The sequence below is a fragment of the Neospora caninum genome, chromosome VIIb (assembly GCF_000208865.1).
Source record: "Neospora caninum Liverpool complete genome, chromosome VIIb".
NCBI lineage: Eukaryota > Apicomplexa > Conoidasida > Eucoccidiorida > Sarcocystidae > Neospora > Neospora caninum.
In genome coordinates this window covers 1,986,712-2,008,734 of record NC_018394.1, presented here as the reverse complement: position 1 = coordinate 2,008,734, position 22,023 = coordinate 1,986,712, and the positions used below count along the sequence as shown (strand labels likewise).

At 53.5% G+C, this 22,023-nt stretch overlaps 2 protein-coding genes across 2 annotated transcripts; both read left to right on the top strand.

Annotated features, from left to right (window-relative positions):
* Positions 1–4,688: 4,688 nt before the first annotated feature.
* NCLIV_026430 (DnaJ domain containing protein, related) lies at positions 4,689–10,822 on the top strand (the record flags this gene model as incomplete). The annotated part of the gene is made up of 10 exons (XM_003882837.1): positions 4,689–5,243; positions 6,069–6,261; positions 6,644–6,851; positions 7,125–7,211; positions 8,308–8,533; positions 8,892–8,997; positions 9,307–9,465; positions 9,834–9,926; positions 10,194–10,384; positions 10,796–10,822. 10 exons carry the CDS (start codon positions 4,689–4,691, stop codon positions 10,820–10,822), a joined length of 1,845 nt encoding a protein of 614 aa, XP_003882886.1.
* Positions 10,823–14,793: 3,971 nt separating this feature from the next.
* Positions 14,794–21,582, top strand: NCLIV_026420 (putative autophagy protein APG9; the record flags this gene model as incomplete). Its single annotated transcript, XM_003882836.1, has 5 exons — positions 14,794–16,046; positions 16,555–16,791; positions 17,193–17,497; positions 18,077–19,270; positions 20,249–21,582. 5 exons carry the CDS (start codon positions 14,794–14,796, stop codon positions 21,580–21,582), a joined length of 4,323 nt encoding a protein of 1,440 aa, XP_003882885.1.
* Between the last annotated feature and the right edge of the window lie 441 nt (positions 21,583–22,023).

The following is a 22,023-nucleotide window of genomic DNA, read 5'->3' as shown; positions in this document are numbered from 1 at the left end:
ATCCCTCTGCCAGTTTTCGAAAGGAGATTTCCTTTGCACGTTTCGATTGATTGTCTACATTCTGTCACTGCGGCGGGGTCAAAGGAGGCGGAAAGAGAAAAAAGCGTAACTGCCGAAGGAGTATTTGTCTTCCTCGAGTTGGCCTCTCAAGTGCAGAGAGAGGTGGGTGCCTCGCTGTATCAAGTTTGTACAGACAGGCAGTGAGAGAGGCCGTTCTTGCTTCTCGAGCTCGCCCCAGGCGTCAGAGGGAGCGTTGAAAATGATTTTTGGAGGGATTTGGTGGCCGAGACGGACCCGTGGAGAGGCGCGAAGAGAATCGTGGAGGCGATCGGTGAGGCATGTTGAGACGCTGACGTAGGAGTAGAGAGGAAGGGACTCGGCCGCCAAGCGGCGCGCGTGTCATCTTGGCAGACGGGAGAAGGAGCGAGGCTGACAGCGTCAGGATGGTGAGACTTGGAAACGGGTTAGCGCGTGGGGGGTTGGAGAAGGAAGAGGATTTCAACAGGGCGTACGGAAGACGGTGGAAATTGGATGGACCTTCGTAAAAGGGAAAGAAAGACCCGTTAGTTAGCGTGATCATTTGTATCATTTGTGACGCTCCACACCCGAGAGATTTGTGACCTCCGGGGAGATGTGCCGGCCAGGAGGCGGTGACTCCAGCAGAGCAGCAGTGTAGACGCACCAGACAGTTAGCTGCTGGATGTTCGCAAAACACTTTTGGCGCCAAATGTGGGGGAAACCACCCAGTGTCGTCGTCTTTTGAAGAGCTGCATGGTATGCGGGCGCTTGCCACTGCCCTCCGCTGGCCAAGTGCGCCGTGTGCGCTCGTCGCGTCCTGAAATCTTTTATGGCCCGTCGTTATCGACCAACGGCCGAACTGCTCGTGCTCGTGTCTGTAGCTGACCGTTGGAAAAAAAACAAAGACCGAGCGCTCGGCGGGGCGGCTGTTCTTGCTCGGTGTGTGGAACCGAAGGAAGGAGAATTTTTCGTGGGTTCATCGCTTTTCTTTTCTCAGTGACATGCCTGGGAAACTTATATGCTGTCTGCGGACGTTCTTTCCCGCCAAACTCTATAAGGTACTTGCTTACTTGAGAGAACCCCACCTCGCGGGGTACTTGTGCACCGCCTGCAGGAACACCAGACGGATGAGGGAGCGCCGACAGAAGCCGGACTGTTTACTTCCAGTGAAAGCGCGCGGTGCGTGAGAACCTCGTTCCCCGTTTACTCACGAGATTCGGCACAAACACGACAACACTAGCAGTCCTGTGGAGCTCGGTCTCCCAATCGGGGAATCTTGAAGCGTGCGCCGTATTGGGTCCATCTTGGATGCAGCGGAGCGCCTGGCAAAAGAGAAGACAGAGACGCTGTTCACCGCATAACTTTCCTCAAGTCGAGAACCACGACGCGTAAAGCGACGCTTCGATAGACTAAAATGTTGCTGACCAGCTTTTTTGCTTGATACAAGGGTAGAGAAACAAGGATGCGTGTCGCGGCGGAGGCAGGCGAAAAGGAGAATTGCATCGATTTTGCGGATGTCGCCGTTCAGTTCCATGATCGGCGAAGTTATTGATATAGGATTCCTCATTTCGGGTTTCGCCCTTTGAAAACCCCTAGGCGAGACGAAAGCAAGGATCCAGAGCGAAGAAACCTGCCGATCTGTGACGCGACAGGGGAAGTGAGATGTCTAACCTCCGACCCGTGTCTACGTCTGGAAGGCATGCTAAAATACGCTAAGGAAGGAAACAGCTCTGCGTTAGTTGACGATTCTCTCGGCTTTTCTGCTAGCCCAAACTCGTCCTATTTTGCAAACATGAAGCGGAACTGCAAGCGGCTCCTCGTGGAGGGCAGTGCATGGAAGAGGCTGGGCGGACTCCACCGGCGAAAAGACCGTCAGTTTGTTTGTCTATTCACGGACCGGGAGTTGCATTTTTAAAATCGGGCTTCCAGAGCTGGACCCCGCTCTACAGAGCTGCTGGCGCGACTGTGTCTTTGAGATTCTGTTGTCTTTGCTGGTCGTGAACGAGAGAGTGTGTTGACAAGGACATGTGGTTTTTGAAAGAGTGGCTGCTGTAGCGATGTAATGAAGATGTAGCGAGAGAGGAGCGAGGACGCCACGCAAGACGCCGTGCAAAATCATGCCCCTACTCGTCGTTGCATATCTGGACGTGTCAGTTCTTTCTGTTGAACAGGAGGCAACCTCCTCAGGACTTCTCGTTGGCGAAGTTGCTCGTGGGCCAGGCCCGCAGAGGAGTAACTGCTTTATTCTACGCCTCTCAGATATGAACCACAAACAGATCGTCCAGCAGGTTCCAGAGGGGCGCCACAGACAAACGTGGGTTGTGTCTTGAAAGAACGTGCTGTCCCCGCGCCCGCCTGACCTCTCTTTGTAAATGAAGACGGTTCGAAACCATGCTAACACAATAGAACTTGGATCCGGTAAACAAAGACATTCAAGATCTAAACCAGTAGTCGAACTCCCCCCTCATCCGGTGAATGCTCTTCTGTCCACAGCCATCGAGCGGACGCAGGACCGACTACCTGTGCCTGTCAGCTTTTCAGCCACCGTGATGCCTGTTCCAACAGTGTAGTACAGTGCTTGCTCTTTTAGATAAACACCGTTCAGAGTCGAAGCTCCTGAAACCACGGTTTCATGCCGTTTCGAGGCAACTGCGGGCTGATATTACAGTCGAGAAACCGGGGAAAGAGGGATTGAGCGGAGTACAGGACGCTTTGTCTGTCGCTTCCTCGCCACTATTTTCCTCATTTTCACGTTTCGTCCATAGGCACAGCTCTAGGTTTGCCTCTCGCTGTGAAAAACGGCAGGATCTAAGCCTGCGAGAGCTATCGGCGTTTAGACTTACCAAGGGAATCAGTGTCGATGGAACTACCTCTAGGGAACTAGCGAGTTGCAATAGAGCAGAGTCTACCTTTCTTTTGCGGACTTTGGCTGCCTCCTTCCTGATCTAAAAAGTCGCATGACCCCACGGCCTGTCCTCGATTAGGAAGACGGCCAACAAGAGGACTCGCTGGATGAAACAGGAGAAAACGGGGTGGGTGTCTAAATTCTCTTAGGATCATAGCTCATCCAAAACACGTGGTACGAAAGTTGGAGAAAGTACCTACTTTCTCGCTGTGCCTTTCTTCCTTTTGGACAGCTCTCCTGTGCTGCCCAGTGTTGTCTTGCAAAGAAACAGTCAAAGTTCCGCGCGATCTTAAAAACTTTTCGATCCTCTCATCACAACCGATACCATCGTCCAACAAATTTGTAGCGAGACTGCCCCACGGAAGATGTCTTGACGACGACATCTCCGTCCTAGTTTTGGCGTCGGCTTATACGCGCGAAGGAAGAAAAGCAGCGGTTGAAAAACCGTCCGTTTTGTGGCGACTGCACAGCAGGTCACTTTGTCTGCGTCAGGGCGGCAGCATTTGCATGTGCCTTCAGGCCCTCCCCTTTTCTCGCTTTCTCTAAAAAGTTTTCGTCACGTTAGTCCCTCGTCTTTTTGCTCTGCGTGAATCGTCCTCTTCTCTGTCTGCCGCTTTTTCGTTTCGGGGTAGTTTTCCTCGCAGATCAACGAGCACCCTCCTTCAAACGGGGGGTCTCAACCTGCTTTCTGTGGTCTTGTCCTGGAACAGTGTGGTTGTCCTCGGGTCCACAAGACGCTGTCTGCCTGCTTTTTTTTCTCTCTCCCATCCCCTTTTTTCGAGTCGTTTTCGCCGTCTTACCTCTTTTTTCCGCTTTTCCCGGCTCAGGCGTCTCGCACAGTTCCCCCGACTTTTCGCCCTCCCCGGCAGTTGGCCCTTTCGCAAGCACCACGGTAACGAGGCGGCTTTCTGGTCACGTCTCTCCCTTTCGGTTTGGCCACAGGCCTCGTGTCGCTCCTCATTGTTGGAGGTATCCTGTGGGAAAAACGGCTTCCGAGTGTACAGACACCCGGGTGAGTATCCGAATGCCGTTCCAGTTTCGTGTGTGAGGGAGCGCGCCAAACGAGGGCCATCGCCTTTTCTACCCTCCTTACCAGCAGGATCTACGGGTCCTCTCTGGTGTACCCTTTACCCTTCTGTCCATCATTTCGGGCACGTTGTGTGGAAAGCTCCAAAGACATCTCTCCTCGTACTTGTCACCAGTCAGTTAACTCGCCTTTGCACCCGCTCCCTGGTTCTTTTCCCCGCCTGCTCTGGCGCTCCTTTGTCTCTAGCATGCCAACACAGGGAAAAGAAAGCGGAAAACTGTGGACCCGGAGTTAGTTTTCTTGGGAGGACTCTCGCACACTTCTCGTTCCATGTTTGCACACCACTGACTCCGCGTTTCCGCCTCGAGCAAAGGTGCTCCGGCGGGCGTCGGAGGCCTGCTTCTCTTGTCGGCCTGTTCCCTGTCTGTGTCTTCACAACGAACGCGACGAAAAACGCGTTTTTTCCTGTTTTCTGAGACTTTGGCTGCCTCTCAGTCGCAATTTCTTCTCTTTCTGCGCATCTTTTCGGCGTTTCTCGCCTGCTCCACCTGCTCGTCCTCTTCCCCCTCCGTTCCCGTTTTTGCCTCTTCCTGCTCGCCTTCCGTCCAGTCCCTCCTTCCGGTCTCCCTTACGCCCCCACCAGACTCTGTCGTTCGTCTTGAGCTCCGCCTTCCTCTCGGAGCAGCCGCCTGGCCGTTTCCGCGTCCCTCCCTTCGCGCTCCGTTCCCTGCAGCCAAGATGTCGCAGTTCCGCGACACCTTCACGAAGGAGGAGCAGAGCGAGCCTCTGTTGGACTACGACGATAGCGCGTTCATGTTTTACCTGTGCACAGTGTCCTTTTGCACCGTGCTCCCCTGGACCTTTTTCTCGCTGAAGAAGGTTTTGTACCCGAGCTCGTACGCGAAGCAGTACCCGGAGAAGACGCGGAAAGGGTCGGTGTACATCCACTGCAAGTGCTCAGAGTGCATGAGCAAGCGCGAACGCGAGAGTGCGCGGGCGGGCAAATGGTCCCAGCGCTGGTTCGGCGGATACGCCTGGATCGAGAAGCTTGCCCTCGTGCTCGCGTGGATTGCGCTGCTCTACCTCTGCGTAAATCTCCCCGAAATGAAAAACCTCAAGACTTTTGACCCTTTTGAAATCCTGCAAGTCGAGCCGAGCGCGACAAACCGAGAAATCAAAAAGGCGTACCGCCTCATGTCGCTCAAGTACCACCCCGACAAGAACGTCAATGACCCGACGAGCGCTGCGAAATTCATTCTCGTCGCCAAGGCGTACCAAGCCCTCACGGACCCCGTAAGTGCACCTGTTTCCTCTCCCTGGCACAAACGCGCGTGCCCACCAGGAAAGCGTATCCGGGACGCAAAGACCGTCGGGGGAGGTGCGCCGCCGTCCGTGAACCCACACATGTGACGCGGGATCCACTGCTGGTGCTCGGGAGGAAAGCTCGTGAGAGAGACGGTTCACGGTCAGACCCGGAAGGCACTTGTTTTCTTCGACTCTAGGAAAGCAGACATGCACAGAAAACACGCCAAACCCGAGGCGGCAGCTTCGGAGAGACACGAGGAACGCTGAGGGGCTCCGCGAACTTCTTCTCTCGCGAGATCTGCAGCGAGACAAGAGCACAAGAGAAACACGTGTACCCTTTTCGGACTTAACGCTTCGAAGTATGGAAATCTGGTCCAAGGACACGCGGAAACACGTGCCCCGTGGAACCTGACGACTTTGCCATCTATCTCCGGATACACACACACACACACGCACGCGCCTGCACTTTATGCATTGCAGTATACAAAAATGTACATATATTCAAATTCAAATAGATGAACACTGGCGTATGCAGATATGTGAAAGCACACTCTCCTATCTCTCCGTTCACATGTGTGTCTTAGAGAACTGAAAAGCGGTGCTGCGTTAAAGGGCTTGTCCCCTTGGAGGCAAGCGCGGCGGGGTATGCGCCGAGGAGGTCGAGTTTTCTGTCTCTCTGTTCTACAGCCTTCTCGTCCGAGGCGCAAATCACACAAAAGAAAGGAAGCCAGGGCAAAGACAACAAGACCCCACAGCGGCAGTCTTGATGTGGTTGTTTCTGACTTGCGCGTTTCCCGTTCTTTTTCCCCTCAGGTTGCGAAGGCGAACTACGAGAAGTACGGGAACCCAGATGGCGCCGGCAACATGAAAGTCGGGATGGGTCTTCCGCGCTTCCTGGTCGAGGAGAAATATCAACTGCTTGTTCTCTCTTGTTTTTTCCTCTTCCTTCTCGTTCTCCTTCCTATGGTTTTCATCTGCTATTACCAAAGACAAAAGAAATATGCCCGTAAGTCTCTGCCTAGCTCCTCTCTCTCTTTTCTCTTCAAATCGTCTTGTTCGGTGTGGCGTCTCGCTCCGTTCCTCGGCCTGCTGAGACATTGCCTGCTTGTGCGCGAAGTACCGCTGTTACGCACCTCTTTGTGCCTGGATGCCGAGCGGCAAGCCTCGAGCCCTACGCGCATGCAGCTGAAATGCCGTCCAACTGAGGGCTGGTAACGCGGAACGGCTGCGCCGAATATATCGGCACGTTCAAGGTCCACGCGTATTCTGCTACCCGAGGGCGGCAGAAGCCTTCGAATCTGTGACACGTGTGCACCGCGTGTGACTTAAGGACTGCTCTCCTGTCGCTTCACTTTCAACGCTTCGCTGTCGGGTCGGTTCTTGCTCAGCGAACGGCGTATTGGTGGAAACGCTGCAGTTCCTCACGCACTACATGGCGGAAGGCAGTCGCCTGAAGAATTTCCCCGAGTACCTCAGTGCGTCGGGAGAGAGCCGCGCGATGCAGGTGGAGAAGGAGGACGACGTGGAAATGAGGGAACTCATTGACCAGGCGATAGAGCCGAAGAAGCGGGCGCTCAACACGCCAATCATTGTCAGGTAAAACCGAAACTGGGAAAATGCCACCTTTCCTCCCGGCATGTGTACGTGTATTCTGCCACTCTTGCCCTCGTTCTTCTGTCTCGTATGACCCTCTGATGCTGCATCTTGCGCCGCGTCTTTGCGCTACCTTTTCCCCCTTTTGCTTTCTCATCGTCGGTGCCTTCCCATTTTTTTTCTCTCTTTTGTCACCCGTGTCGTGTCCGTCCCTGCTCTGTCGCCTTCCGAGTTTTTTTTACCGCTGGCCTCGAATCTTTTGCTTTCTCTCCCCAGGAATTACTACCTTATTCTGGGGCACATGCAGCGGCTGCACCATCTCATGAGCGACCGTCTCCGTGGCGCCTTGGATGAGCTGCTGAAGTGAGTTTTGACCTTGCAGATCTCCCGGCCTCGCTCCCCGCTCATTCTTGCCCGGTGGATGCATGCGCGCATGCACCCAAGACCTCCGTCCCGCGCGGACCCCTCGTGATTCGGGCCTCTCGTCGCCATCTCGCTTCTTCCCACTTTCACAGTGTATATACACGCGCAGACTTGCCTACCTCTGTGGATCGAGATTCTTCAACTTGCTTTTTTTCGGGGCCCTCCGCCACGCTCTGCCTGCGTCGCGTTTCCATCGCGTTCTCACATGGAATGTCCCCTCTCGCTCTCTGTTTGCAGAGCTTCTCTCCCCATCACGCAGTGCATGGCTGAGATCTGCGTCTTAAGCGACTGGCTGCATGCAGCGACTTCCGTCTTAGAATTCAGAAGGTGCCTCGTTCAGGGTTTGGACGGCCGGAGTTCCACCCTTCTTCAGGTTCCGCACTTCACGCCCGATGCTGTTCGCCATTGCCAAAGGTATTAAACTGAACCACACATTCATATCCCAAACATATTTCAATGCATATATCTATATCGATATATATATATATATATATATATGGCGATACATAACCCAACGTCAATACATACGTGTGTAGACAGGGATATATATATATATATATATATATAGTATGTGTGTGCGCGGGTGTGTGTGAACGTGTGTAAACACATGCATTTGAAGCCTATATATATATATATATATATATATTGTTATATGTACCTATCTATACATAGGGATAGATGGGGAGGTGATAACGCAGTGTAGAGTGACGCTTTGAGACAGGCATGAGCGAGGGTAGGCAGGCTCCGCTGCGTCAGCACGGAGGGTTTCTGGGTTTTTCTCTAAAAGGTAAGGTGGGTGCAGTTTTCAGTTCCAAGTTGGACTTTTGCCGTTGCTCAATGCATTTTTTTTCAGCTGCCAAAGAAACTGCAGACCCTATCCTTTTCCATGTTTCACACGTCCCTGTGCTCGCTTCTTTCACGTCTTTCTCTTCTCTCCTTCTTGTTCTCTCTTTTCTCTTTCGTGTTCTCTGTGTTCCGTTGCCTCGGTAAGACGGCCAAGGCGTGCATTTTGCGTCTCTTTTCTTCTCCAATTTAGGGGCAAACATGCGGCTCGCGAGTTGGGGGATTTCTTGAAGCAAGATCCTGAAGAGCGCAAAGGCATGGTGGACATGAACGCGGACCAGCAGCTGGACATCCAAGCCTTTTGCCACCAAGTTTCGCGGATGAAGATGGAAGCTACTGTCTTCGTCGAAGATGAGGCGGAGATCGTTGCCGGCGACTTCGCCACCTGCCACGTCACGCTAACACGAACCAATTTGAAGGTGCGTTTGCATGCACGGAACAGGCCGCGCCGAGAGTCCTCAAGCTCCCATTCCCCACAAAAGACCGAAAGGACGCGACATGCTCCCACTCCTATATTTTATTCATTTACCCGTCATATATATATGTATTAAATATGTATATATATGTATATGTATGTATGGACATCAGACATCAGCCGAATGTGCGTGCGCTGGCGCCTTTTTGCTTGCGGGTACACACAAAATGGTAAATTAACCGGCAGACCTATATCTATACAAGTATAGATCGACATCTTTACGTGTAAGCGTGCAGCTTTCGAGTCGAGGGCGTCCGTGCATCGTGCATCTGTTTTCCTCTGTTCTCGCTTTTTTTCTGCAGGAAGGCGAGGCGGCTGGCGCGGTGCATGCACCCCTGATCCCGATGGCCAAGTACGAGGAGTGGTGGATTTTCCTCGTGGACAAAACGGAGAATGCCTCGACAGGAGGTAGGGCTTTTCTTTCTAGCGCTCCTTTCTGTCCCGCTGTCTGCTCCTGCGTCTCCTTTTTCCTCTCTCGCGTCCCTAGTGGTCGGCGCATGCTGTGTTTCGTTTGTGTCTCTGTTCCGCTGTGAAAGGACCCATCAGACAAGTGCAATTCGACGCTCTGTTACAGAGTACAACCGGGATTTCTCTAGAATCTTCAAAGTTTTTTTGGTTCGGTTTCCGCTCCTGGCAGGGAGGAAAATCGTTTGCCGCATCCCCTCACTTCCTGTGTCTCATTTTGTTCTCTTTGCGCGCACGTCCTTTCCGCTGCAGGCCGCATTCTGAACTTTGTTCGGTCCAAGTCCGCCGAGCGAGTCGTGGAGGAAAGGATTCAGTTCCGCGTCAACCGCGTGGGAAAGCAGAGCGTCACCGTTCTGGCGATTTGCGACTCGTATGCGGGCTGCGACTGCGCCCTGGAGCTCGAATTCAAAGGTGCGGCAGAAATGCGCATGCAGCGAAGGGAAAGGGGAAGGGAGAGTCGAGATGCGAGATGGCGAGAGAGAACGGAGAAGACGCGGAAGCGGTGGAGATAGAGCAAAAGAGGAGAACAGGAGAGCGGGGAACGAGGAGACGAGAACGAGGGAAAGGACTGCAAGACAAGAGAGAGAAGAGGAGTGGGGCGCAAGAGTGCCAGGGGAGAAGGGAAATCATCCCAAGAGAGAAGAGGGCCAGATGAAAGAGGAAAACCGAGGGTGAAACACAGAGGGGAAGAAGGGGAAGAGCCTTGCTTGTCTGGCTGTGCTCTTCTTTCTGGAATCGCGTTGACTCCTTGTTGTTTCCCTTCTTTGCTGTGCATGCAGCTTACCACCCCGAAGAAAAGCCGCGACCTGTTTGGATTCATCCGGAGGATCTCCGCCTGGATGAAGAACCGACGCTTTTCCAGCAGATGCTCGGTGAGTGCCGGGAGACAGAGGATCGAGATGGCGTCCGGAGCGAGAAAAAGACAGGAGGAAGACGAGAAAGCTAGGGAAGCCACAAGAAAGAGCCTTTCAAGGAGAACACGAATTCTGGGAAAGCGACGGAGAGCGAGGGAAACGAAACGAGAAAAGGGAAGCGAAGGAGAGAAGGACGAGTTGCGGGCAATTAGTGTTTTATGCCTGCGTTTTGACATTTTCTCGTCATTTTCTGCTTCCATTTATGGCCCTTGCCTGGTTTTTCAGGAGAAATGTACACCTCGAGTGACGAAGAGGAGAGCTTCGACTTGGATGAAGGCCAGCGCGTGGCTGTGAAGAAGAAGACGCAAGAAGCGAGTGAAACGCCGGGAACGAGTGCAGAAGGCAACTCTCAGGCGACAGCACAAGGAGCATCCTCCACAGCTCCAAGTGAAAAAAATGAACCGGCCGGCAGTCAGGTAGCTGTGAGTCTTTCTGCACGGAATCTGAAGCCGATTGAGACTTTTCAGCCTCTGACTCTCCGTTCACTTCTGCGCTGCGTTTCCTCTTTGTGTCGTCTGTCGCAGATATTGGTGCATGCACATGTCTTTTTATCTTCAGCGTGTGCCTGAGCTGTCGCTGAATCAGGGAAAGGAGTTCTCGCATCTGCTGTCGGCGAAAACCGACTTTCTTGGGGGCTCAGTGCATGCAGCTGCTTTTGCCAAGAAGCATGCAAAGGAGGGTGACTTTCATTAGACCACGCAGAGAGAGAGTCTGAATGCATGCATGCACATCCAAATGTCACTGGACGCCGGCATAGAGTCCCTATCTTCACACACATCTGCGTTGGAGAGACAGCATGTTGAATCGTTTTTCTGCGTGCTTTTCAGGCCGAAGACAAGACTGGAGCAGCGTGAGATGACCTGAAGAAACACGACTAACGCGTGGTTCTAGAGTCTCCCCTTCCTCCTTCGCCCCTCGTCCGCCTGTCTCTAGCTTTTCCCCGTCTTTCCTGAAACTGTCCGAGATTCGTGGTCTCTGTTGAATTCAAATAGATTCGCATATTGCTATACGTTCCGATGTTCACGTGTATTTTGTTGCGCCCTGCACGTGACCGTTTGCACGCATGCCTCTCCATCTGCATATCTCTCTGTGTACGTCTGTTTACGTCTCCATTTCTTTATCCCATATATATATATATATATATATATATATATATATGCCCCCTGTCTGTCGACGCACCTGCGTATTGCATGCATGCGCGCATCGACCATACGCATTTTGAAAATCTGGGCATGCACATGCAGGTGTGTGTGCATTTCCTTCACGGTGATCGGTTCTCTTTCATTGCTACCTCTTTCTCTTTTCACTGTTTCTGCAACGTCAAGACCCTCACCGACAATGCGCACATGTCTCGCAGTGTGCTCAGATGCCGCCGTACACACGGGCATGTGCGCATTATTGACTTTTTTATAGAGTGCATGCATGGGTGGTGTAAGACTCTACAGTAGGGTGCATCTGCATCGGTATCTCTCGCGAAGAGTATGTAACAGTATCTTCATCCTGTACGGATAAAGACACGCGCACAGCGTTTCGTCAGTTGGTGGTCTGTTGTGTTGCGTCTTTTGGGCCTGTTTAAGAAGAAAGCAAACTGGAGAAGCCGAAAGGCTGTGCTCTTCACACCCACCCCGCAACCCTATTTTACGACGCGTGATCTATTAGACTCACCACTGCGTCTTCTTCCGCTCTTCTCATCTAAAAAAGCGCATGCAACACACGCGAAAAATCGTAGCAGATGTCACTTTCGATTCGTCATGGCATCGCGGCCTGCCTGTCCTGAAGTTGGATGGTGCTCTTTTTCTCCCCTTGCGCCGACCTATAACTTTACACATGTAAATCCACATGCATGCGCATTTAAGTTCATGTCTTTTGCCCAGAAACACTTCACATATCTCATACCCATGATTTACCCAAAAGATCTACGTAGGATTGGGGAGGCATTGATGCTCGTGAATATAGATACACGCATGCGTTCTAGATTCCCCTTGTGGCTTCCGCCAGTTCTGCTTCTTTATCTAAGGCATCTCTGTGTGTACCCTCATTCTTAGGGGGGGAGCAAAAAATATCTGTGGACATATTTGGCGGTTATTCCACATGAATATATAGATGCCCCTCTGTTCAGAATCTTATAATTATGCATGCACGCCACACTTCTGTTTTAGGGCCCACATATATGTTAATAGGATTATTTATAAGCCTTTTTGGAGACTTGAGTAGCCAGAGCTACGTGTCCGGAGCGTGCAAGCGCATGCGTACATTTCTAGGGAAAAAGGACAATTTTGAGAGAATGGTAGTGAGTAAATTTTTACGAGGAAGAGGATATTTTTCGGCGTCAAAGCGGAACAAACAGGCTTACACAATACATATATTTATATATACATACAAAACTATCTTGTTTAAATGCAAGTATACGCTTGTGAGTACAAGAATCGGTGAACATAGCCGCGCTGCCCACTCCACGGCAGAGGAAGTTGCTAATATACAAAGGCGATGAAATGACATTGGGGTTCTGGCTATGGTGCTTGTCATTAACGAAGTGTTGACGGACAGAATAGGCCCCTGTCTTTTCACATGAATTTACGCCAGGTCTGCTTGCTGTTTTGTAAAGAAGCAACGGTCTTCCTCCCCCGTCGAATCCAACAAGTTACCATACCGTACATAGTCGAAGACATAAAAAAATCAGAATTCTGCGGAAAGCTTTGCGTCGTTTTGGCAACAAGACTCTTGGTCTGCTGGGGAGCTGTACACGCGCGCTATTCTATCCTAGCGCTGTGCGAATGGTTTCGAACAAAGAGGCAATGCGCAAGAAACGATTGTCGTGCGAGATCCGACACAGCAGAAAAGGAACCTGCGTTCGTGCTATTCGTGATGATCCCTGTTTTTGAGACCGTTACAGGCTGTGTAAATTGACTGCGACAATGTGCCCCCATAGACCCTGAGGAAATCTTGCGTAAGATCGATATTCAGATCGACAACTCCATGACACCGGTAAACTTTGCTGCTCTACCTGTGCGACGGTTTCGTGTGCCGGTGACTGAGGTAATTGAATGCCGTTATATCCATATGATCAGCGACATTTTCTTTGTTTCGACTCATTGTTTGATGCTGCACACACTCATTCAGCAGCTCATTCGTCGCCCCTTTCAGACTGCTCGACTCTTTCCTCTCATCTCTCGTTCTCTGCTGGTTCTCTCAAGCATATGTGGAGGGTGAACCTCAACAACTTTCGTTCTGGCCCGCGTATCTTCACTATCTGTCAAAAAACAGCAATCGCCTTCATGGTACCATCACAGGGTCCACCGAACACGCACCTGACTTGATCATTATGATCAGTATCTTTTCGGGGATGTCGGCCCGCCCGTCCTGACCGGCGAAAAGAGAAGCCATACGTTTCTGTGCGAGCGAGGGGGCCCGCTTCCTATGCGAAGGATTAAAAAGCGATGTGTGAAGGCCATTCTCGGTCTGACGGCCGGCAGCTCATTGGCGTCTCATGGCACACCACCGTACGACGATTCGGTGCGTCATTTCCTCCTCTACTGTCTGCATGTGTCTTCTTCCAAAGGCTTTTACGTTATCATCGAGCTTTCGCTTGGAGAATCGACTGATCACTATGGAGGATATAGACAGGTAAACGTGCTTTTTGGGGCGATTGTTGACTGTACACGCAGCAGTGGCATATCCGAGATACGCCACAAAGACAGGCAGACGAGGAGCCGACTCACTCAAATACGTGATTTTCGTCTACAGTCCCCATTCGCATCCTTTGGCCTTTGTGTCTACAGAGTTATTCGTTTTTCTGTCTGCAGATCTCTTTGTACTCCGCCAGTTCTGCCTAAAAAGCACACACCGCCTCGTGCGACACTGGCGCTCTCAGCGAGGCTGCACGTAGGGTGTAACTACACTGCCGAGGGTACTGCTGTCTTTCTTCATCGACTTTCAAGTGCGGACATTCCCGACGTTTTGCAGCGTTTCTTATCCTCTTTGTACTCAAACATAATTTGGCTAGCTAGACTCTGCCCGTGGACAAACATGCTTTGGTCCGGAAAAATGAGGGGGTCGGTGACAACATTAAGTTACGAGAACGACGCGGGTGAAGAGCCGAGAGCTGAGAGGCTGGCTAGACGGCGCTAAGCGATACTACCGCTTCTTTTCGTCAGCTTCATTTTTTAGGAAAAGCCGGAGAGGGAAAGAAGAAGACCGTGAAACCTGTTTTCGTAGCGGTTTTTTGTACTCGTCCTTTTTCCTTCCTCATGTCTCGTCTCTCGAGGCTCATCGCCTTTTTCCAGTGACCTTGCCGCTGTTTGTGCGTTCCTGATTGTCTCAAGTCCGGGGACTCGAGGAAACGACTTGCTTGAATTCTGGTCTTTCGTCTTAACCGTTCTCCTTTTCTTTTCTCCCTTCTCTCGCTTCTTCAACTCCTTGTGGGCAGAAAACGTGGAGACGGGAACTGGAACGAGAGATTTTTTTGAGCTGTCGCGGTCAGTAAGATGACCTCAGCATGGAGAACTTGCCGTTGACTTCGGACGCGTCGCCATGGCCTTCCAATGCGCAATGTTGAGGGAATCGTCTGTGCTTTTCCTTTCGCTGAGCCGCTGCCTTCTTTCGTCGAGCTGGAAATATGGAGCAATGCCCATCTTATCTCCCGCCGGCCAGCCTTCTTGGGATGGGTGTAGACTCAGCGCCGCCTTGCCGGCCATCCTCTCTGTGTGCAACGGCTCCTGACCGTCGAGTCGCGCCCCCCCACAATCTCTACTCGTCTCGTGCTCCTTCTGCCTCTTCTTTCTCATCTTCAGCGTCTTCCTCTTCGTCCACCTCCGCCGCGTCTTGCATGGCTCATCCACATACACGCGTGGCTGCCGATGGCTTTTTTGCGCCTCCACCCCAAAGTGAAAGGTATCCCGGAAGGTCGGCGGTATTTGCCGCATATGCTTCCGGCTCTTCGTTTTCGTACGCGGCTCCTGGCAACCGCTTTTTTTCTCTTGTTACTGCGCCGCTTCGTCTTCTGGTAAAGCTGCAACAGGGGGCGTTTCGGCGCCTGTCGCTGACGCTGCCCCCGGCGCCCTCCGGCTTCTCTCCCTTTCTGCCTCCGCTCCTCGGCGACGCCTCGCAGCGACGAGAGGAAGAACGGGACCTCGAGGCTCCATCCGCGTCTCCTTCCGATTCTTCCTGCTCGTCCTCTTGCTTGCGGTACCACTCCGGCGCGGCGTATGGACCGTCGGCGTCTGGGTTGGCCCGCAGCCGCCGAGGCACAGCGTTTCACCTCCGCGCAGAGAAGGAGACTTGCTTTGCTTCTGCCGAGACAAGCGTACGGGCAAACGAGGCCGAGAAGGAACTCCAGACGTCTTCGCCGCGAACAGCCCCCGCCTCTGCTCCGGGTTCTTGTTCCTGGGACGCAGTCGCGGATCTGGACAAGTTTCTGTTTGGGGTGTATCGATACTGGATGGATGGCGGTTTGTTTGCGATATTGTCCGCACACCTCGCCCACTTGACTGCCTTGGCGTTCACGATCTACTTTTCCTGGTTCCTCATTCTGTTTGTGAACTGGAAAGACATTGTCTCGTGCACCACCGAAGAGCAGTGCCGGTCCGTGCCGCTGCTGATCGCCTCGCCGTTCCACCCCTGGGGCTACAAACAGACTCTGTGCACAGTCTACGTCGTGTCCCTCTCGGCGTTTCTCCTCTTCAACATCGTCGTCTCGTACCTGAACTGTCGAGACGCCCTGCTGCTCAGAACGTACTTCCGCGAGCGGCTGTTCATTCCCTCGGACGCGGCGTTGCAGCTCCTGGACTGGCCAGAAGTCACGGCGTTGCTGCTCAAGGCGCAGGAAGCCGTACCCTTCTGCATCGTCACCAACGAACTGTCGGCTCTCGATATTGCGAGCACGATCATGCGCGAAGAAAACTACTTCATCGCGCTGACCAACAAGAACATCCTCACGCAAAAACTGCCGTCGTGGGTGCCGCCCAAGCTGCTGTACACGCAGGTCATGCAGTGGAACATTCGCCGCGCGATCTTTTCCAGGTTGTTTGACGAACGCCAGCGGATTTACCGGAACCTGTTCACGAGTCCACCGCGCGACGAGTGAGACACTCAAAGAGGAGAGAGAACATGGAGACGAAACATCACGGGGAAGACAACGAGTGGAAAAGGGGGGAAGGGCTAGCGAGAGGACAGAGCAGACAGTAGATGCGTTGAACGATCGGGGGCAAGCTGGGTTTGGAGTCGCGCGATTCCCGGAGAGCACACTGCGACACAAACAGGAATGAAACAACTACGCAAAAAGGGAGAGGAAAACGGAGAGGAGGAAAAAAGCGCAGCGAAGCTTACCATTATCCGATGCGTGTGAAATGAGGCTACTCTCTACGGGAACTTTTTCTCGACAAGGGTTTCCTTCTTTCGGGAGTTTCCGTAGGATCCTGTCTTGCTTCGTTCTGCGGACGGCTGCAGATTTGGCGGGCTCTTTCGTCTCACGTGTTCAGCCCCCGTGTGAGGTATGGCTTTCTGCCTGGTTCACCGTCTCCTCAGGGTGTTTTCATGCGTTTCTCGGTTTGCACGGTGCCGGTGTTTTTTCTTGTCTCCTTCCCTTCAGGCTGTCCCCGTACCGGTCTGCAGCTGCGGCGACCCTTGCGTCTCGGTTCAAGTTGCTGTCGATTCTGAACCTGCTTTTTCTCGTGCCTCTCTTCCTTTTCATCTTCTTCTTTTTCTTCTTGAAGCACGCCGAGGACTTCCGCCTGAATCGCCAGTCCATTGTACGCCGCGAGTTCAACGGCTATGCCTACTGGATGTTTAGGGAATTCAATGAGTTGCCCCATCAAATCAACCACAGGTAAGAAGTCACGGCAAAATCCGGTTGAAGAAGTCTAACCCTGTATTGTTTAACTCCGTTTATTCGCGTTAGGTTAGACATTTTTTTGTACAACCGATCTAAATCGTGATGACTCGCTTATGTACATCTTGAATGGCCGCCCAGAAAGGAAAAGAAAGGGTACAGAAAAGAAGGAAAAGACAGGGGTGGGAGCGAAGAGGCAGGGACAACAGGGGAAACAGACAATCCAGATGGAGGCCGAGGGTAAGATGAGGGTTTCAGAAACACACATGCGGCGGATGTGTCTTGAACACATGGCCCCGCGCGTTTCGCCTCACACCGAGGCCGGTGTGTTTGCCCGCCGATTTTCGCCATTTCCTCGCTGTTCGCTCACGCCTTGCTCTTCGCCTTCTGCTCTCCAGGCTTACCCTCGCGGCGGCAGCAGCGGACGACTACCTTCAACTTTCGCCGATATCTCCTTCCGTGCTTCACATTCGTCTCCTCGTCAAGTACCTCGTCGGCTCGTTGCTCTCGATCTTCATTCTCCTCTACCTCTTCGACGAAACGCCACTTCTCTTCATCAGAATCTTCGACCGCAATCTGCTCTGGTACACAATCATCCTCGGAGTCCTCTACGCCGGAATACGCGACACAGGTCCAAGTGCAAGACAGGACAGCGCAGCTGGCGGGGGTAGAGGAGGCACTGGATTCGCCGCAAGCGACGCAGGTACGCCCCGCAGACACCAGAAACGCCGCGTTCCTTCTTCGGCACACATGCATGCGCAGGCCATACCTCCATGCGGATGTATCAATTGTGTGCATGCGTCACAACGCACGCGCGAACGCATCTCTGCAAAGACGCACAGGCTCGTCTTGTGTTTGCACGATGCGTGGATATGGAGATGTGCTGCGATTAGGAGGAGACAGAAATACCTCCTTTTTGAATATATATATATATATATGTACTCAAGAGCGAGCGACTTTTATATATAGGCTTAGAAGCGACAGATTTACGTATATATGTATACATATGTATTTATAAACTCCAGTGAATAGGTTTATCTTCCTTCTTTGACCGCCTTCTGTCTCCTCTTGAGCGGCCTTCCTCAAATATCGTCCTCTCAACCGTTGCGTAATCTGCAGGTTTGTATACACATGCTTACGTGCCGTTCTATTCACCTTTTTCTGGTATTTGTGATGCCAGGGAGTGGAAGGCGTTTGTGTTTTCCGCCTTGGCGTGGTTGGAGTGACGCGCTGTTTTTGGAGTATCAGGATCTCTGGCGTTTTACGTTGTGGGTCTTTTCAGTCTGTTCAAGTCCAGGATGTCGCGGTTTGAATTCCCCGCTGGCTCTGTATGAGCGATGCATGCGGGTGGTGGAGTATACCCACCATCTGCCGGCGTGCTGGCGAGCTCCCGCTGGAGTGTTTGCGGTTCCGCCTTCGTCTTCGGCAGCTTCTGCCGATTCGCAGCTATCCGCGAGAACCCGAAGGATTGCCCCGCATGCGCCTCTTCTGCGCGCGTCTCTCTCGGCTGACATCGCGGCTCCTCCCCTCACTGGGTTGCCGTCTTCTCTGTCTCTCTTGCCTCCGGTGCCTCGTTCGGCGTGGTTCCCAGATCAAGAGCCGACTGGTCTCTTCCCTTCCTCAGGCGCATTTGGTGCCGAGGGCGAGGAGAGACAGCGCGTGACGGGCGTGAGTGTGCAGCACAAACTGGTCATGCATGCGTTTTGCTCGTCGTTTTACGGCCTGAGAATCACGTGCTTGCTAGAGGAGCTCCTTGCGGTTCTCGCGACTCCACTGATGCTCTGGTGGTTCATGCCCGCGATCTGCGACGACATCTGCGCCTTCATCTTCGCGGTGACTTCGCCGTCGTCCTTCGGCGACGTCTGCTGTTTCTCCTCGCTCGACCTCGAGAGGTTCGGCACCTCCTGCTACCTGCCGCACCACGAACCAGCATGCGCTTGCGGCCGCGCCAGTCGCGAGAAAAAGAGACAGACACTCGCGAATGCTGCGAGACGCGAGAAAGACCGACGAGTCGGGGCAGAGACCGAAGCGTTAGACGCAGACGACGGGGAACCCTGGGAAGCGAGGAGGGTGTATGGCAAGGACGAAGAGACCGGAGGCAAGAAATCGAGAGGCGGCGGCCGTGACTCAAGTCGAGTGACGGTGCACGAAAACGCGAGAGAGGAGGATCAAAGGGAAGAGCGCGGCGGGCGACGCGTGTCGTTGGGAGCTGTCGCTCGCTCGTCGGGGTTAGCTCTTGATCGGACAGGAGGCGACGATGAAGACCAAGACGAACGCTTAGGAGATGGGAAATTAGGCCCTCGCGGCAGTCGCTTCCCGCCTCTGCATGCAAACAGCGGGAAAGTCGAGAAGAGCGCTCTGACGTTCGTCTTGACGTACCGAATTCCGCCGCCCTACGACGACACCTCGCCGCTGTGGACGGTCTTCGCCTCCGACTCTCTCGCGAACTCGATAGTCGGCGCTTCGCAGGGACCAGGTACGGAAGCAGATGCACGAGGGAGAAGAGTCAGGGGGAGAGAAAGGAGAGCACGGACAGAAGAACGAAGGCGAGGAGGAAGGGAAGAAAGAGGGGGAAACAGGAAGAGCCCGGAAAGAAGAAAAGAAAGGAGGAACAAAGGAACTGGGGAAAGAAGAAAGGCAAAGACCAAGGTGGCACAGGAGAACACGAGAGAAGGAAGAGTTCAGACGCGACAAGGCGGCGAAAAATCGTTCGCCTGCAGGCTGCGAAACGGAACTTGAAATCGTGGGGGAATCGTGAGGACAAGCAGGGGGGAGAGCTCGGGGATCGAGCGAGACAGAAGGCCCAGGAGACGCACACCGACGATAGGGAGAGACGGAGGGTTAGGGTGGAACGGAAAAAAGGCGGAAAAAAGACATGGCAAACAGAGGCGAGAGAGGGAGGGACGGGGAACATGGCGACTGAGGAAATGGTACGAGGGACCAGAAGCAAAATGGAACACACTCGGAGAAAGGAGAGAGAGGGGAAAGAGAGCAAAGTGTGAGACACAGGAAGAAGGGAAGGGATCAGAGAGACGAGGACTGAGACAAGGAGAGGGGGGTGACGCGAGAGGAGATCCCACTCGTCCGCACGCCGTCGGTCGTCATTTCCTTCGAGATTGTCGCCTTTCACAGCACTCTCTCTCTCCATCATCTTGGTTTCGGCCGTCGAGTGCCCGCGCTCTTCTTTCTTCTTCTTCCCTTGTTCGTTTCTTCTGCCTCTGTCGCCTCACTTTGTGTTTTTTTGCTGTTCGCCTTTCCTCGTTTTCTTCAGGGACGAGACCTAGCGTCTCTCCGGCGCCGGCTCAGCCGTTTCGCAACAGACCGGCTTCGCGTTCGTCCTCTCTTGCGGGCTCGTTGTCGCGGGCGACGCTTAACGCTCCCCAGGTGGAACGCGACGCACTCTTCCCTGCGCATTTGTCTTGCCCTCTCGTGCGCTGGGGCTACCCCGCGTCAGCTGTCCGTTTTGTGCTTCGGCTCGAGAGATTCCAGCGAGAGCAAATCAAGAAGTTTCCCTATTTGTCTCACGAGCTGGCGGCAGAGCTTCTGGTGCCGCTCAGTGCCTTTCCAGCGGGCGTTGAAGGCGGCGGCCGCGCGGCGAGAGAGAACGCGAGAAGCCGGAGACGGAGGCGAGCGGTGAAAGCTTCAAGCAGGGAAGGCGACGGCACGGCGCGCTTTCTCAGGCGCTCTCGCGAAGCGGCCAGGGCTCGGGAAGAAGCAAGAAAAGGAAACAGACAAGGCAGAGATGGGAAAGGACGAGGCCGAAAAGGCAGGGAAAGAGAAGAAAGAGAGAGAAGAGGGGAAGAAGTGAAGCGTCCTCACTGTGGGGGCGTGAACACGGTGGTCTGGAGGGGTGAAGCGTCCGCGAGGGGGTTGCCTTGTTCGTCGAAGAAACGGAGGCGAGAGGACGAAGAGGCAGCTGAGAAAGGCAAGTTGCATGCGGCCAACTCTGAGGACGAGAGCGTTGTGGCGGGCGGCGGGACAGGCGAAGGGGCCTTGTGGAAGACGCACGAGCGAGGCTTCAGTGGAGGAACCGGCGAAGAAGCTGGGACCTCGTTTGGGTTTGAGGGAGAGGAGACAGCTCGACGCACTCACGCTCACACGCCGTCCTCCGTCACAAACGCGTCGCACGCTTCGAGATGCAGACTGGAGAGAGACAAAGGAACCACTGGCGCTGCGCGGCGGAAGAGAGAAGGCAACAGGCTCCAAACCACCTCGTCTGCCTCTCCGTCTACCGAAGACTCGTCTCCAGACTCGTCTCCAGATTCGTGGTCTGACTCTGCGTCGGATGCCTCGTCGGACGCCTTTAGTGATGCCTGTTCGTCTCCCACGTCTGTGACACACTTCGACGTGTGCGGGCCTCCGCCGATTCCCTTTGAACGCCAAGCGCCCTACTTTTTCTGGTTGGAGCGGCTCTACGAGCAGAAGTCAGGCCGCGTTTTGTTCGCGACAAATCAACTGAATTTCTTCACGCGGCGCCTCTTTCGGCAGTTCCCGGCGGGGTGCCAGGAAGAGGCGTCTCGCCTCCAGCGGCGCCGCAAGGCACACCGGAAAAGGAGACAGCCAGCGGAGACACATCCTTCGCCGTCTGTTCACGCCCAAGGCGACTGGGCAGACAGCTCCGCCCATGAGACAGAAGAAGAGAAAGAAGCGGAGGAAGAGAGAGACGAGGGCGAAGAAGCAGAGAGAGACGAGGGCGAAGGATCAGAGAGAGACGAGGGCGAAAGTGAGGTGGGAGAACGAGTGATTTTTGATCAGTCGAGGGAAATCGGGAATGCAAGCTTTTCTTAGGACAGGGGTACAAGAAGGGAGGTTGCGGACATGGACAGGACGGAAGAGAGGCGTTTCTGATTGCAGAGGGGAGAAGGCAGGCGACTCGAAAGTGTAGAGGATCCAAAGAGGAGGCGCGTGACGGCTCTGAAACTTCACGAGACAGAAGGCCAGTGGAGGGAATCTGCCACGATAAACCACTTGACGCACAGGCTGTCTCCGAGTGTCACTACACAGAGAGAGAGCTGTTTACTTTCCTCCTGTTGAGAGCCCGAGAGACGCTTCGCGCTTTTTCCTTCCCCTCTCGGACACCTTTTGATCGCCATGGAGCTGTCCCTAGGAAGCCCTCTCGTAAAGGAGGAGAAGACTAAAACAGAAAGCGACGCCTGCCGACTGTCCAAAAGTGTAAAACAGGTGAATTTGAGGAGCTAGTGAAACTCGCGACTGCCAGCTCCGGAAGGA